The 16,189-nt window shown below is 42.9% G+C and overlaps 1 protein-coding gene across 2 annotated transcripts in view; it reads left to right on the top strand.

The window, feature by feature from the left end:
- ankrd27 (ankyrin repeat domain 27 (VPS9 domain)) overlaps positions 1 to 12,574 on the top strand; it is a 31,755-nt gene extending 19,181 nt beyond the window's left edge. Inside the window, exons 14-29 of one of the 2 annotated variants that reach the window (XR_005442773.1) lie at positions 748 to 830; positions 918 to 1,033; positions 1,937 to 2,029; positions 2,291 to 2,488; positions 3,832 to 3,885; positions 4,390 to 4,506; positions 4,683 to 4,727; positions 4,809 to 4,925; positions 5,018 to 5,212; positions 6,275 to 6,394; positions 7,368 to 7,541; positions 8,033 to 8,126; positions 8,339 to 8,411; positions 8,501 to 8,561; positions 8,961 to 9,598; positions 10,530 to 12,574. Coding sequence is in view for 1 of the 2 variants with exons in the window: in XM_038705146.1 (XP_038561074.1) it covers positions 748 to 830; positions 918 to 1,033; positions 1,937 to 2,029; positions 2,291 to 2,488; positions 3,832 to 3,885; positions 4,390 to 4,506; positions 4,683 to 4,727; positions 4,809 to 4,925; positions 5,018 to 5,212; positions 6,275 to 6,394; positions 7,368 to 7,541; positions 8,033 to 8,126; positions 8,339 to 8,411; positions 8,501 to 8,561; positions 8,961 to 9,548 (2,128 nt within the window). In the remaining variant the exon portion in view is untranslated. Of the gene's footprint in view, positions 1 to 747; positions 831 to 917; positions 1,034 to 1,936; positions 2,030 to 2,290; positions 2,489 to 3,831; positions 3,886 to 4,389; positions 4,507 to 4,682; positions 4,728 to 4,808; positions 4,926 to 5,017; positions 5,213 to 6,274; positions 6,395 to 7,367; positions 7,542 to 8,032; positions 8,127 to 8,338; positions 8,412 to 8,500; positions 8,562 to 8,960 lie in introns of both variants that reach the window. The other variant, XM_038705146.1, reaches the window with a different exon arrangement.
- Positions 12,575 to 16,189: the final 3,615 nt, after the last annotated feature.

Raw genomic sequence — 16,189 nt, 5'->3', positions numbered from 1 at the left:
TCTAAGAGGCAGGTTGATGGTTTAGATGAAGAAATTATTGAAGTTAGTTGGTAAAGATTGAGGGAAGCAAAACAGTCTAAACATGTATCTGGTTCTACAGCTGTTTCTAAGGTTCCTGAGTTAAGAGATAAGTCGGTGCCAATTGAGGGCAGGTCTTGGTGAATTTTGTCTCTAATAGCTAGAATTTTATCATTAAAGAAGCTCATGAATCGTAACTACTGAGAGCTATGGGAATACTTGGCTCAATAGAGCTGTGACTCTCTGTCAGCCTGGCTACAGTGCTGAAAAGAAACCTGGGGTTGTTCCTATTTTCCTCTATTAATGACGAGTAGTACGCTGCTCTGGCATTACGGAGGGCCTTCCTATAAGTTTTAAGACTATCTTGCCAAATTAAACGAGATTATTTCACATTGCTGAAACGGCATTTTCTTCAAGTGTAGTCATTTGGGAAATGAGTTAAATTTGCATGTAAATACTTGACATAACCCTGAGAAAACTGTGAGCAGGGTGTGATTTTACTGCATTTAATGAACTTTGAACAACCTTTGACACAGTTTTACAGAGACAGATTATTCATTAAAGATCATTGAAAATATTTTCTTCCTTTCGTTATTTCCCCCCTCGTCACTGTAACTGAGATCACATTTCCACCTTTTGAGTTTCGTTAAGAGTGACGCTCTCTAATCAACCTGCTCAGCCATATACTACCTCTGTAAAGTAACTTTGGTCGTTGGCTTCTTGTTGCAGGCGGTTGAACGACCCGTCCATCGTCACACCTTTCTCCAGAGATGACCGAGGTTACACGCCGCTGCACGTCGCCGCGATCTGTGGTGAGCAGCTCATAACACACACGGGTAAAACATGGCATACTTTAACGATGGGATTTCCAATCGACATGTTAAATGTGTGTGTTGTAGGTAAGTCTCAGCTGATCGATCTGCTGGTGCGTAAAGGGGCGCCGGTCAACGCCACAGACTACCACGCCCTCACACCGCTGCATCTGGCCTGCCAGCGGGGATACCAGGGAGTCACGGTGAAAACACACTCACACTCTTGAGTTACAGTAAAACTATTTAAAGCAGCATAATAGATATTTTTAGAATACAAATTAATCAAATAACAATTTGAAGACCGTGTGAAAGGTGTCACTGGAACTGATGGACCTACAGTCAATTTTCAGCTGAATCTGCAGCTTCACTCAGTTTTACTCAGCTTTATTGTGAGTTTCAGCTCATAGTTTGTGTCCAGCTGTTCTGGCTCACTGTCAGAGCTCTCAGAGCATCGTTTTCAGAGAAGAAGCTGTAAAAAGCCACAGTTAGAGAGCAGCTGGTGAACATGGTGGAGCATTTAGCAGCTGAAGAGCCAGATATGTCCCTCAGGGGGTGGTGGAGACCAAACACAGAGTTAAAAGAGAGAAAATATGGACTTAATCAAGTGACCCAAACACGACTTCAAATGAACAGTCATGTTGCTCTGTAGCTGCTAGATGTGGAAATAAGCAACTGTTCAACATGTCATCTTAAAAGATGAAGTGAAATAAAGTCATGAAATATTAGTGTTCACAACTTGTTTCTGCTGCCCCCAGGTGGCCAAAAGAAATCAGCCATTGCAGGCTCAGAGGATTATTTATTATTAACTATGATTTAACGCGATGATCTAATTGAGATTCATACCTGGTTTTCAAGACAGACCTGACCATATTAGCAGCATGTTGACAGAGTAGAGTTACAGACATGAACACCAAACACACCAAAAATACATTCCAAGACTCTTAAGATGCACAATTAAAAAGTGCAACAATAAGAACACATGTTGTCTAATCGTGTAACTGTAAAGATCTTTTTTCAGATTAATTTAAAAAACAATGGCAAACCTGCTGTATAATACTACTAACATACTTTAAACTTTACTAATAAAAAAATCTTCTGTCCTCCAGCTGCTGCTGCTGCACTACAAGGCCAACACGGACGCTCAGGACAACAACGGAAACACACCGCTGCACCTCGCCTGCATGTACGGACACGAGGACGTAAGTCAAACACTCACTTTGTCTTTATCAAAACCACCTTTATACAAAGCAACATGTATACATGCGACTGAATTAGTCAACGAATAGAAAATCCATTGGTCCTTCTTTTAATAAATCATTTTTTATGAAATCTTTTTGTAAAATGATGTTAAATTATTTAGACTAAGCAGTTAATTAGTTGATCCATTGATGCAGAATGTAATAGATCCGTTAATCGATGTTTCTGGGCTCTGACGGCGGCCGTGCTGTGTTGTGTGTCAGTGTGTGAAGGCGTTGGTGTACTACGACGTCCAAATGTGCCGTCTAGACCTGCAGAACGATAAAGGCGACACGGCGCTGCACATGGCGGCCCGCTGGGGCTACGAGGGAATCATCCAGGTGCTGCTGGAGAACGGAGCGAGCACGGACATCTTCAACAAGAGCAAAGACTCGCCGCTGCAGTGTGCGCTCAACTCCAAGGTCGGCAGCACACGAACAGACTGGAACTGTACCAAAATGTTTTGTAGTTTTCAGATGTTTGGCCCTGAATATATTTTCAAACTGTGGTGAGCCTCAAAAGGAAGCCAGATACAGGTCTTCACTTTAGAGAACTTTCAGCAACAGGTAACTTCAGCTATTCTGGATCTCTGTGTTGAGGCTCAGCTCGTCAGCATTTTAGGGCAAGCCAGTCGTATCCATTTTCATACGCTGTCTGGATTTCTTTCCTTTTTGGTGTCTGGACCTGCACTTGGTGGTCAGAGTCAATCAAAACCAGCTGAAGTCAATGGAACCCGAGCGTCATCCGAAGCTGCTTTCTGCAGCTTAAACACTCAACATGACGACCTTTGGAGTCCAGCAGTCTCTGTGAACAGCTGATTAAAACATTTATTACCCCGTTAACACAGAAGAGACCAGGCTGAGTCGCCTGTCACCTGGGACAGCTTCCCTTCTTTCTTCTGCTTCCCAAAATACTGTTTTTATTAATCTGAAATAAGTCGTAATTCCTCACTGATTGTGCATTATTAGCAGATTTTAACAAACAAAAGAAAGCATAATTTGAAGTAAAGCCTCTGTTACCCTGGCTGCTTATTATGGAGTGAAAAATATGAAGCCAGAGTTTCTGTTCCTAAAGCTTTGAACATTTGTTGAGCGTGTCGCTGTACTTATGTAGGTTGGTTAGGAATTGATCTGAAATGCTTGTGCCGCCCAGATTTACAGACACGTCTTCATTAAGGCCGTGGTATAATTAAGAATCTAAACAGGCTTATTTACAGCAAATGTATGTATAAATAATGACAATCAAGTAAAATAAGTTACTCTGAATGGGCAGTTCTGCATTTTGAGTACTTTTACTTGTAAATGCAGGACTATGACCTGTAAGAGTATTTTCACACTTCACTTAGTACTTTTACTTGAGTAAAAGATGTAAATACTTCTTCCAACCCTGCTAATAGTCATGAATATTCAACGTTGCAGAGGAATCGGAGGCTTTAACACCAACGACACACAGCGGTGCTGCGGTCAGACTTTGAAGCTGTTTGTTAAATGTGGGAACCGACCGACAGAGAGACGTAATACAAGCTGCTGCTCACCAAACATTATCCAAGCTGACATTGTTTTCATGTTTCAGAGCTCTGTAGTTTAACTAATCTGATCAGCTGCTGAGCGGCCGGGTCGTGGGAACAGAGCTGACTGATCCTCTTAGGCAGGATTCATCCTGCAGAGAACCTGATCTCAGATCAGCTGAAATAACCAGATTCTGAAACATTTTCCTACAGCAGCCGCCTGCCTGAAAATAACTTGTGTGTTTGATCTTCTTGTAGATCCTCATGGTGTTGCAGTCGACTCAGAGCGGCCGGCAGCGCAGCGGAGTCGATGTGAGTCTGATTTTCCTCTCACCGGCGAACTGAAGGGTCAGAGGTCACAGTCTCCAGACCTGATAAGCCACAGAGAGAGAGTTCATTCTCAGTTCATTCAGTGTGGAACAAGAGCAGAAATTCCAGTTTTTTACTGCTACAACTTCTGCTTCAGCCACAGGAGTGTTTTCAATGATTAGATATATAGCTCTTTAAAAAAGTAAAGGATCTGGTTGTAATACCTGAGCGTTGTTAAAGGATCCAGCAGAAATCCAGCATCAGATGCAGCAGAACAACATGTGAACAGAAAAAAAACTACAAATGTTTAGTTTCTGAGCATTTCTCCCCATGAAAACAGACTTTAGGGTAGATTCAGATCTCTGATCCACAGTCGTTTTTGCAGATCTTACTGTTTTCAAATGGAAATAGATTTTTACACCTGTTGAGTCTGAAGGTTTGAAGTTTAAAGCCTCAGTGACAAACCTGTACCGATACTGTATCTCTGCGTCCTCCTCCTCCTCTCAGTCTCCCAGCCGATCCCCTCAGGCCTCAGACTGCAGCAGCCGTCGCTCCTCCGTCTCCAGCACCTCCTCTCTGGGCTCCGAGGCCAAACCAGAGGAAGAACGGGTCCGACACAGAGAGGTAACCTGACACTACAGCGAACGCTTCCAAATCAATACGGAAATGCATCAATTCTGGGGGAAGTAAGAATAGTCGTAATAAATGAAGTGTAGTAGCAGTTGGAGTATAAACCGTAGTACCGACCTCCACGAGAGGCCCCCTCCGTGTGTTTGACTGGCGCCGTGTGTGATCGACAGGTGGAGAAGCTGCTGCGTGCCGTGGCAGACGGGGACGTGGAGATGGTGAGAGCAGAAGCAGTGCGCGTCACATTTTCTCCGTCTGTTCTGTAGAAGTGCTGTTTTCATCTGTGTGTGTGTGTTCAGGTGCGTTACCTGTTGGAGTGGATAGAAGACGAAGAGGAGGATGAAGGAGAGCTTCGGTCCGAGGCTCAGCTCTGCCACCCGCTGTGTCAGTGTCCGAACTGCGCTCCCACTCAGAAGGTCTGACAGAAACTACATCTGAGTTGACGCGTTGACGGTGAAACGACACGCATGCCGTTAATCTGATGCTGTGTCTCCTGCGTGCCTCGCAGCTGTCTGTCCTGCAGGCCGGAGCGCTCGGCGTTAACAGCTGTAACGCTGAGGGTTTCACGCCGCTCCACGTCGCCGCCCTGCACGGCCACTCCGCGCTGGCCGCCCTGCTCATCCGCCACGGAGCCAACGTCAACGCCCGCACCAACATGAGCGCCACTCCGCTTCACCTGGCCAGCCAGAACAGCCACATCCAGGTAGGAGGGAAGCTACAAATACTCTTCCTGAGAGCGGGGCGCTTTGTCAGTTAATAATAATCATTTTTTACTTAACCAGGTCTGTCACCGAGCCGAGGCCGACTCATACAGAGCAACACTCTTTTAAATGTAGGTCTAATTTCAGTTTGTGGTAACGCATCTGTCCTCTCTGACTCACAATAAACAGAGAGCAGCTTTCTCTGTAATGAGCAGCACATTGAGATTCTGGGGGACAGGTGCGGTGCGACATAACTTTAATTTACCTGGTAAAGGTGAAACATTCAGTTTGTGGCTAGTGTACATGCTGCAGGCACACTGATTGTTCCATTTGAGGGCCCTTCATAAGCTTAACAGCTTTAATTCAGACACTCTCACATAGAAATGCAGGAAGGTAAAGTAGAACATAGGAGTAATTGTGGAAACGGTTACTTTTGTCACAACGTTATTCAGCCGTCTGTTGATTTTGATTGACAGGCTGTTGTTGGAGAGGATATGGAGAAATGTTCTATTGCAATATTAAGATGTATTGTGACGTACGTTTTCTAATTGATGCAAAAGTAATATAATGAGAAAATATTGTCATGAAGAAAAAAGTGCACACAGTGATGTTATACAGCCACAGATAATAAAGAGAAGGCTACCTCAGCGTTCAGCAGTCTCACAGTATTTATCATCATGTTGTGTCACTTTGGAGTGTATCCAGTAGATCCCAGGGTCAATTACTTGTTACTTTCTGTACATTATAATGGGATTATCATTACTCAACTAATAAGGTTTTAATATGAAATCTTACTGAAACCTGGAATGGATGCAGAATCATCCTCGGGGCTTTCTAAGGCAGAGGTTTGCTGGTGCTGTGTTACACTGCGTTGAGCCGTGTTACTGATACGGATGTGTTCTGTTGAAGGAGGTCATCCTGACATCTCTCACCTAGAAAATGTCTCTTTCATGCTTTAGGACAGGTTGCCTGGCACCACCTTGTGGCAGAAATACAGCAGTACAGAAAGGAAGATGAATCTGTGGATATTCTGTGTTCGTGTGTGTGTGCGTGCGTGTGTTTAGGTGGTGAGGTTGCTGCTTGAGTGTAACGCCAAGCTGAACAAGAAGGATCACTATGGCAACACACCTCTAATACAAGCCTGTCTCTGTAGAAACCTGGAGACGGTCACCATCCTGTTACAGGTACTCACTCTGCACCCCTTCCTGGTAACCCGTCGGTCTCGTGTCTGATGAATCAAGTTAAATGCTGTCACATTAAAGACCAGAGCCGCACATGGTAACACGTGAAGAGAGATGTCTTCTTCTGCTTTTGTGTCTTTTCAGTTGTCGTCCATTGTCGACAGTGAAGAAGAAGTTTTCAGTTCCTTTACTTAAGTAAAAGTATTAATACCACACTAAAGTACTCCACTACAAGTAAAGGTCCTGCATTTGAGATTTTAGTGTCAATGAAAACCTGGTTAAACAAAGTAAAAGTGTGTCAGTATCATAAGTATTTACATTTACTTAAAGTAAAATGTTCCTGTCAGTGTTTCTTTGTTATATCAGATTAATATTCCTGCTGCATTAATGTGGATGTTGTATTTTACTGAAGTTTACGGTTGAGCTCCTTTTATCTCCTTTCAATCCTGTCGGGTAGTTTAATCTACAGCAATGCATCATGGTCTATAAGATCATCATATGTTTGTAGCTTTGTGGTCCTGTAAGAAGCACGTATCTCTAAAAAGTCAGACAAACAGCCTGTGTTCAGTTTTCTGATGATGCATTTTACAGCTGATCCGAAGGGGCGTTCAAGAGTTTATTGGAGTAGAAGCAGCACGAGAAGTTCAGGTATCTTCAGTTTGTACAAACACTGGATTGTTTTGAGTGCGTACACCGATCGGACAGCTAGCAGACCTGAGGAGAAACATGTGTTAGTTTGAATCTTTAGGACAGTGCTCGACTAAATGTGTCTACTTATATTCCCCCACGATGCCAACGGCATGATGCTGTGCGAGCATCGTGGCGCTTGCTGTAAATGTCCGTCTGCTCTGGATAAAGCTGTAAGGAACATTAATGTCAAAGACGTCTGAGTGACAAGAAGCCGTCACTTCAGAAGTCGCAGCTTCTGGAAGACACTGAGTTCTGTTTGATGACCGGATGATCTCTGTCTGTGCAGAGTAATGCGCTGGTGAATGTGGTGAACCTTCAGGGGAACACGGCCCTCCACGAGGCGGCGCGCGGCGGACACCAGGCGCTGGTGGAGCTGCTGCTGAGGGGCGGAGCCTCGGCCGGCATCAGGAACAAGAGGCAGAGGACGCCGCTGGACTGCGCCTACGAACTGGGCGGCAAGGTGGTGCAGCAGCAACACTACAGCAACACTGAGGCACAATTTAATAAACCGTATGTTTAGTGTGTCGGGGTGGAGGAGCAGAACACGGAGACTCACAACAACCAGTACACACAGATTCTTTCTGAAACAGCACGTACAAGTGATTTAAGAGGAACTGTCATGTACAGATTGGACATGAAATCATTCTGCCTTAATCTAAATCAATTTGAAGTGTAAATATGATGTGATGAACTAAAATAAAATATAACTAAGACAAACTTAATGGAAAATGAATATTCTGTTCACCATACTGGTAAACTGGTGAACTTTTTTTACATTTCAGTAGTTGTGGGTTTTTTGTCGACAGCTTCCTCAGGGTCTTTATGAAGGTCTTCTGTTGCACCTGACAGTGAACCATCACCTAATCTAAGCTGTAATATCTGCGCTGCGGTGCAATATAAAACAAAGCATTGCTGAAGGTCAGAATGAGCAGTAACACTTTTCTTCTGCAGAACACGGAGATCCTGAGAGCTCTGCAGAAAGCGTCTGGACTTTCTCCCGATGCTGAACCAATCAAACTCCTCTCTGTGCCCAAAGGAGCTCTGGGTAACGAATATCAGATTACTGCATTAATGCTGTCCACTCTGCCTCCAAGAGAAGGTGTAATTTATTTCCAGCTTTGGAACAAAACGATGAATCCAAGCTGAGTTTTCTGACAGACGGCATGTGTTATTATCAGATCAGATTTTTAGCAAAACTTTTCAGATTATATCTCAAATCACTCATTGAGGATTTTCTTCCCCTTGTGGCCGCTGCAGCTCATTCGTTCGTCCAGCGCTTGAGGCTGCAGGATCACGCAAACGGCAGGAGGCAGAAGTTGTCCCAGACCAGGTCAGCAGGTGGCCTCTCAACAAGCTTCAGCTCTCAGATAAGCAAAATAAAACGAGTACTTAACTGTGTTTGAATGTGCTTTGATTCAGGATTCAGCAGATGAAGAAAGGTTCCTCTGGTCCTCCACACAGGAGTTCAGCCCTGAACCAGGTACACTTAGGATCCCTGTCTGTTTTCAGCCATCGTGGCTCTGGATTTTTATATCTCATCAATACCGATTTTTTGACAGAAATCCTAGAACACACGAACATTTAAAGCTAACATGTTGCTGTCTTATTAGCTTTAAACTCAAAGTACCGCTGAGACTGATGAAAGTAGAACCATGTTGGACTCTGTAGTGCTGAGACGTCCCAACATGGCCACCGTACAGAGGATAAACCCGTTAGGCAACAACATCTGCTTATTTCAATAAAGTTGTGAAACTAAGACCTTCCTCTGGTGCCGCCCTCGGTAGAAAAGTATTGTAGACGCTCCTGTTTTTAAATATTGTTCCTTTACGACCTGAACTCGGCCCCGGTCTTCTGGTCTGATCTTGATTTTTCTTCCCAGGGGAATCCAGACAAGAGGAGGTTGAGGCGAGGGGAGACGGTGGAAGTCAGCAGCCCCTCAGCAAGCCTGGAGGCCGGGCCCCGGCTGAGAGAGCGGCCCCTGGGTCGCTGTCACACCCTGGACTCAGGAGAACAAACACCGGAGCAGCCGGAGCAGCCGGAGCCGACGCAAACTCCCCAAACAACTCCGACGCCCGGGGTCGGTGCACAGCCTGACACCGACGATACGCACTCCGCTGACGACTCTAACTGCAGCGGCGGCGGCGAGGCTTCCCCACCCTCGCCGTACAATGTGCCTCCTACACACACCTCAACCAATGACCGTGAGTCACGTGACCCCACCGAGCCGTCCGAGACCAGCCGTCAGAGTCCCTGCCCTCTAAATGGAGAGCTGGAGTCGTCCGGCGACCGGACTCATACCGATAAGGAGGCTTTGCAGTCAGAAGGCGAAGACGGAGACTCCAGTCCCACCTGCCCCGCTGACCTCCACCCCACAATCCAGACTGACGGAGGCGATCAGAGAGACGCCACCCAAACACCAGAGACGAGTCGAATCACGGAGGCGGCGACTGAAATGGAGGCGCTGTGAGGATTTGTGATGATGGAGGAGTCGCACAAAAACTGAAAGTCTGCCAAAAGGTAAAACGAAAGCACACAGCTGGAGATCAGATGTGACAGCGGCTCCAGCTGCACCTGAAAACATTTCTTTCAACGCTTTTAATCCTGCAGAAACAAAGCAGACGTGCAAAATCGAACACGGTTAAAGAGTCGGTTCACCCAACTTACAAGACAATATATTTTCTCACTCATCCCTGCTGCAGATAAGTTTGGTTTCAGGATCAAACCGTGTCCCCCGTTACTCTGGACCGTCCACAGAACACACAGCCATTTTCATACGGACTGTTTCTTTGGTAGGAAGTAGTTGAAGTGAAAAATCCAAAATGACTGTGTTTCTCACAGCGTTTAACGTGACATTTAAATGATTAAACGGCAACGTCCACAAACAAAATGCCCATTCACCTCCGTTGTGTTGGTGTGGAGGCACAAGGGGAAAAAAGCAAAGACCTTCATCAGTCTGAAGACAAATAAACCCAACACTATCTGCACAGCAGGAAAGTGAGAAGATGTGATCTTAATTTGGGCGTACTGTCCCTTTAAAGTCACACTTGTTTAAATGCAGTTTTCTGTGTCGTCTTATGTCACCTAATAGCAACCACAAATGTCTAAATTCCCTCCTGGTCACAGCTGATGTTTGAACACAGCCGACAGCATCCAGCAGATTTTTCTGTGTCAGTAAATTGACTCAGGTGACAGAAAACAGCAGAATCCATTTCAGTTTTATTTTGTTAAACTAAATGTGGATCAGTTCAAATCCAGCTACCTTTCCTTCATAGTGATTTACTCTTGTATTTGTTAGTTTAAAGGGAAAAGAGCATCGATGCTTTAGAAGACGCTTTATTGCACCCAAATTCCCCAAACTACTAAAAACAGATGAAAAAGCTTTTGTACATTTCAGATCAGATATTGGGGAAGAACCTTTTGATTGATCATTTCCTGCATTATGTCTCAGCTCTGCGTCCTTAAAACAGCAGCATTTCACTGTGAGCGGTGAGCGGATGTTGTGACGGTAACCTGAACGGACTTCCTGCAGTCTGAAGAGGTCTGCGGCCTCAGTGGCTCCTCCTCCTCTCGCCTGAGTTTAAAGCACTTTTTTCTTCTTCAAGCCTTCAAAAGAAAGAAAAAGGGATGCAAATGGACGTTATTTTGGTTGTTGCTTTAGTTTTGTTTCGGGTCTCTCGACTGTAGCTGTGGAGCAGCAGACTTCATTTTTTGTTTTTCTTTTACTTGAATACTAGATGTTTGTTGGCTCTTCCTTCAGCACCGTATTACTCCACTTATATTTTTATTGGGATAGTTTTATGTTATTTATGACCTTAGTTGATGGTCGTGTGTTCAGAGAGGTTCGGCTTCTCCTGAACGTTAGAATGTGTTTTTTCTCCACATAGAGCAAGTTAAAGGATCGCAGAGCTGGTTTTTATAGCCGTTAATAGCAAATCATATATTTTACCACCCTGCTATTTTCAAAATCATTTCCCTCCTGTCAACCATTGATTTTAGTTTATTTCTGAGAGAATCAGCTTGCGGAGACTTAAAACCTGCTGCAGGTAGATGAGCCCTCACAGCCAGAGTTACATTATCACTGCAAGAGTATATTTAACACAGGAGTGTCCTGACCAAGAAAGCTGCACATGGAACAAATCGGTTAAAAAATACCTGATAAAAAATCAAAAGAATACTAAAAGGTCACAATAATTAAAAGAAATTAAATAGCCGTAAACAATACCAACCCTTTATGATGCATTCAAGGACACTGACAACAAAAAATGACTAACGTAATATGAAAAATGATGAACGTGAACGAAATGAACGTGTTTGTTTCATCGCATTTCACACGTGTTACTTTTCTGCAGTCTGCTCGGTCCAAGCATCCTTGAACGCACCACGAAGGGAAAGTCTTAAAAACAGCCGCTGTAAAGATTTTGACAAGTGACAAGAAAAGACTGGAGGATAATTTGTATTAGCGATTTAGTTTTTAAAGAAAAATTATTGTCCAAAATAAAAAAGGTTCCCAGCAAATTGTAGTTAACAATAGAGATTAAAATTATTAGCTGATCAATCATTTAGTCGACCACCGGAAAAGAAGCGGCTGCTTTTCTCTGTTTTATAAAAATTTAAAATGAATATCTGTACGTTTCAGACTGTTGAACATAAAGTTTTTATTTTGGGATCTGGGAAATTGTGATGGACATTTTTACTATTTTCTGCCATTTAATAAACAATTAATTGATTAAAAGAGAAAATAATTGGCAGAAGAATTGATATTTAGTATTTGATTTTTAGTTAAAAACAAAAAAATTAGATGAACTTAGTTTTACATGAAGCAGCTGGTCAGATATAATGCAGAACAGTAAAATGCATTAAGTTGGTCAATATGATGATCTCACATTCACTTTTAAGATGGAGTATTGATTATATAATTCATTATTGATGGTTTCAAGTTGTTTTTTCTGAAATGAACTGAACGCATCGGCAGCCGGCAGGTAGATCGAGCTGATTATGTAAAACATACAGAAGTTAATCAGCAAAATAAAACATGCAAAACCTCCAGTTTGGTCCTTTAACGTCAGAAGATGTTTCATCTTATTTAAAACGGCTACGTTAGGATATACGAGCTGCAGTACTGTATAAGTGTCCCCATCAGTGTTACTGTTCACACTAACGTCGCGTGTCCACTTCACGTAGTGTGTTTGATTGCAGACCGTTTCGGTGAGGATGAAGCTTCGGTTCAAACTGACCTCGACCTCTTTGGGCCTCTGTTCTTTGAGTGTTGGTCGGCGTTTGTTTCCACTCTCCTCCGATGTGACAGGACTGACTGAGTCTTTGTGTTTCAGTGTCAAAATGAATCTGAAAGGATGTCAAACGCAGTCAGAAGTCAAGTCCTATTATTTTGTACCACTGTTGTTATTTTCAGGTTTGGATGTTTAACGATGATGTGAATGTGCCTTATTTAATTCACGCCCAAATAACCGATAATAAACCGTTGAGACTAATTTATATTTTTGTCAGTGGTGTTTTTTTTCACTGAAGAAGTTTAAGTAACGTTAAACACGTTGGCAGTGTTGAAGTTTAATCAGACCACATTTCTGTGACAGCTTATTTTTATTTTAATCATGGTGCAGCAGATCTAACACACACACACACGCGCACACACACACACACACACACACATTTTGTCTCCCTGTTTTAAAACCTCAGCCACAGATTGTACTGGATTTTCAAAAACCCACTTTACACTCAGAAGCTCAAAGCTGTGTTGCTGCTGCACAGTTTGGAAAAACACATTTTCACAGACTGTCCAGATTTAAAAATTACTCTTTCGGAGAGTTGGGGAAATCAGTGCCCAGATCTTTATTGCTCGGTCGAGGAAACGATTTTACCACAAGGTCTATTTTGATCGTATCACACGTTCCTCAGCAGATGGAGTTGGTCCCGTTATCATCAGAGAGATTCCAGCACCAAGGTGCCACTGAGCAAGGCCAAACCTCTAACTGCTCCCCGCTGCACAATGGCTGCCCTCTGCTCCCTGTTAGGAAGGGTTCAATGTAGAGAACTAATTCTGAGTGCATTGCACTCACCAGGAGGAAACATTTAAACTCATGTTGGGGTCCAGTATCAGGCAGTTTGGGTTTTCAGTGAAATGACTTGGAAGAATCTAACTTGCAGCCGTAATGAGAGCCTGTTGAATCTTCTGATTGCTAAGGAAAGGTGCTTCTGTGGGTACATCCCAAGGATCTTATTTGACATTTCCTGGCTCCTCACTTGAACCGGAAGTCGTTGAGGTCTGCCATCTTGCAGGCGGTTCCAAAGCTCTGATTTCTGCTCTGAGGATTGAGGAGTGATCTCGGAGGAGCCGTGAGCGAGGATACATGAGAGCAGCTTTCACAGAAGTCTGCTCTCATTTTGGATATCAGCTAATGATAAATCATGACATCACTGCAGTTTCATACCGGAGTAAAGTCTAAACTAGAGTTTAATATTTGATTTGATTTTAGATTCACCGTCTAGTTAGAAATCGATGTTCATTGTAGGTCTGTCCAACAAAAAGACCACAAACAACTTTCTTCAGTTGTTGGAAAGATTTTTCTTTTCAAGATCAAGATATATTTTCCCCATTAACTTTTATTAGACAGTTAAAGTCAGAGAGACAGAATCATTTATCGTCATTTTGCAGAGTAACATGTGAGGCTGATATTTCCTGAGCGTTGGCTTTAAAATGAGCTACAACATTTCAATTTCCACTGAAACATTTGGCCTAACAAATCATTTCCAATATTCCAAAGACACCGCGGTCACATTCTGGGTTCCTGGGCCTTTGAGCAGGACACACAATAGTCAATAACAGCAGGTCTAATCTAACACCATTACTGGCTAGCCTTAAAGCACGATCATCCATCCATCCATCGTCAACCGCCTATCCTGTGTACAGGGTCACGGGGGGGCTGGAGCCAATCCCAGCTGACATCGGGCGAAAGGCGGGGTCCACCCTGGACAGGCCGCCAGTCCATCGCAGGGCCACACAGAGACGAACAACCAGTCACGCTCACACCTAAAGACAATTTAGAGTCACAAACTAACCTAGGCCGCATGTGTTGGACCACGCAGCCACGGGGAGAACATGCAAACACTGTCATTTATAATAATAAAAATAAAGAATGAATAATACAGAAATGTCAACCTGAGAAAATCGTTCAGTAAACACAGCGATAGAGAAGACTTCTGACTTGACAGTTGTCCAGAAGACACTCATTGACCGAGGAGAAGCCACAGGTTATAGAGTGAGATTGAGTTTGAAACTCCCTCCCGTGCTCTCCATGTGTTTTTATTTTTTATCCTGCAGCCCTCTGGGATTTGTTTAAATATAAAGTGAATTACAAATAAAATGCATTATTATTATTCTGCTAGGCAGCAGACATTATACATCTGAAAGTTATAACAATGGTAAATAAACAGTGGAGCAGTGCTGAGGATGAATTAGAGATATTCTAATATTGTGTGACACATGGATTTTTGATTTCCATGATCATGTAGATTAAAACAAACAAAAGAGGCCTGAAATATTTCACTTTTATATATTAAAATATAACAGTTTTAAATTGCAGGGAGAAATTAACTTTATCTGCGATAGTCTAATTTTCTGAGATGCAGTAAAGTAGTGAAGACTGATCAGTCCCAGTGGATTCTTCTTCACACCTTTCCTTGAAGTGAAAGGAGTCCAGGTGTCAAAGGTGTTTAGGAATTCGGCCGCAGCCCTGAGAATAACCGGTGCGCGCGCCCCGCCGCGTCCCTCAGCTCTACTTCCGGGGTCGTTCCCTGCTCAGTGGGTCAGACTGCCAATGTCTCAGATTCATTAAGAAGATAAAACATCCGAGCGGAAAGTAGTTGGAGGTGTGTTTGCAAAAGGTGAGTCATGGAGGTTAGAAACAACAACAACAACAACAACAACAACCACCCGGAGCTGCATGTCAGGGTTTTAGCGTTAAAATGCTAACACACGAAGATGTTGCTGGTTAAACGTGTTTATTCACGTTTAATGTCATTCCGGGGGAAATAATGGTTAATTGCGGGTCTTGTATGAGTTAATCTGTCAGGGGCGGAATATTTAAGATGAAAGATTCGTAGCTGAAAGATTTGACAGCTAGCTGAGCTAACAGCTAACGTTAGCTGTTAGCTGCTGAACATTTGTTGTCATAACGTCCCCGTTTGGTACCGAAACGTATTAACAGCTACTTTATTAAAGTTAGAGTAAGTTAGAGGATTTACCGGGAGCTAAATGTGGCTGATTCATGCGGTTTAAAGGCCCCGGACATCGGGTGGCTGTTGGTGTTGTTATGCTAATGTTCTAAGCTAGGTCAGATATTGTTGATGTCTGCATTTTAAACCACAATGAAAGCGTTAGCATTAAGCTAAGCTAAGCTAGCTGTGCAGCTGCTGGAAGAAGAATTCAGTTCATAAAACTAGTAATAAAACTTCACTGTACAAAAACAAACTCTGTTACAACTGCATTAAAGATGTTAAGTGAAGGTATGGAAGTATAATCAGAAACTTAAAGTATTAAAACTACTCAAAGCAGAAAGAAAAAGGTTGTACTATTATATCACGAGTATTATTATTATTATTATTATTTTACTCATGCATTCATGTAAAAGCCGGATTGTACTGTTGTATATTATTTATCAGACTTTAATGATTATTTCACGATTAATCTGCTGATTATTTTGTTGTTTTTTCTTGTACGATTGTAAAAATTCTGAAAATAGTGAGAAATATTGTCACAGTTGGCCGAACCCAAAGTGATGTCTTCTCAATCCCTGTTTTGTCTGTTTAAATCTAAAAATGATTCAAATCACACTGAGATAATCAAAAGGAAAAGCAGAAAATCTGTGAAGCTCAAATTTTTGTACTTTGCTTAAACGGTTATCAAAATAGTTGCCAATTAAATTTCTGTCAGTCAGCTGATGTACTAGCTGCTCTGTTGTGTAGTTTAATTTATATGCTTTAAAGTGTTTGTGTGCAGAACACTTCCTTTGTAAAGTAACTGAAGCTGAAAATTACGGGAAGTTAAAAGTAGAATATTTCCCTTTTTGAGATGTAGTGGAGCAGAAGTAGAAA

The sequence above is a fragment of the Micropterus salmoides genome, unplaced genomic scaffold, assembly GCF_014851395.1.
Source record: "Micropterus salmoides isolate LMB-PRFRI ecotype aquatic unplaced genomic scaffold, ASM1485139v1 Ms_hic_scaffold_8, whole genome shotgun sequence".
NCBI classification, from domain to species: Eukaryota; Metazoa; Chordata; class Actinopteri; order Centrarchiformes; family Centrarchidae; genus Micropterus; species Micropterus salmoides.
Note: the sequence above shows the minus strand (reverse complement) of the source record. Positions and strands in the feature narration are given on the sequence as shown.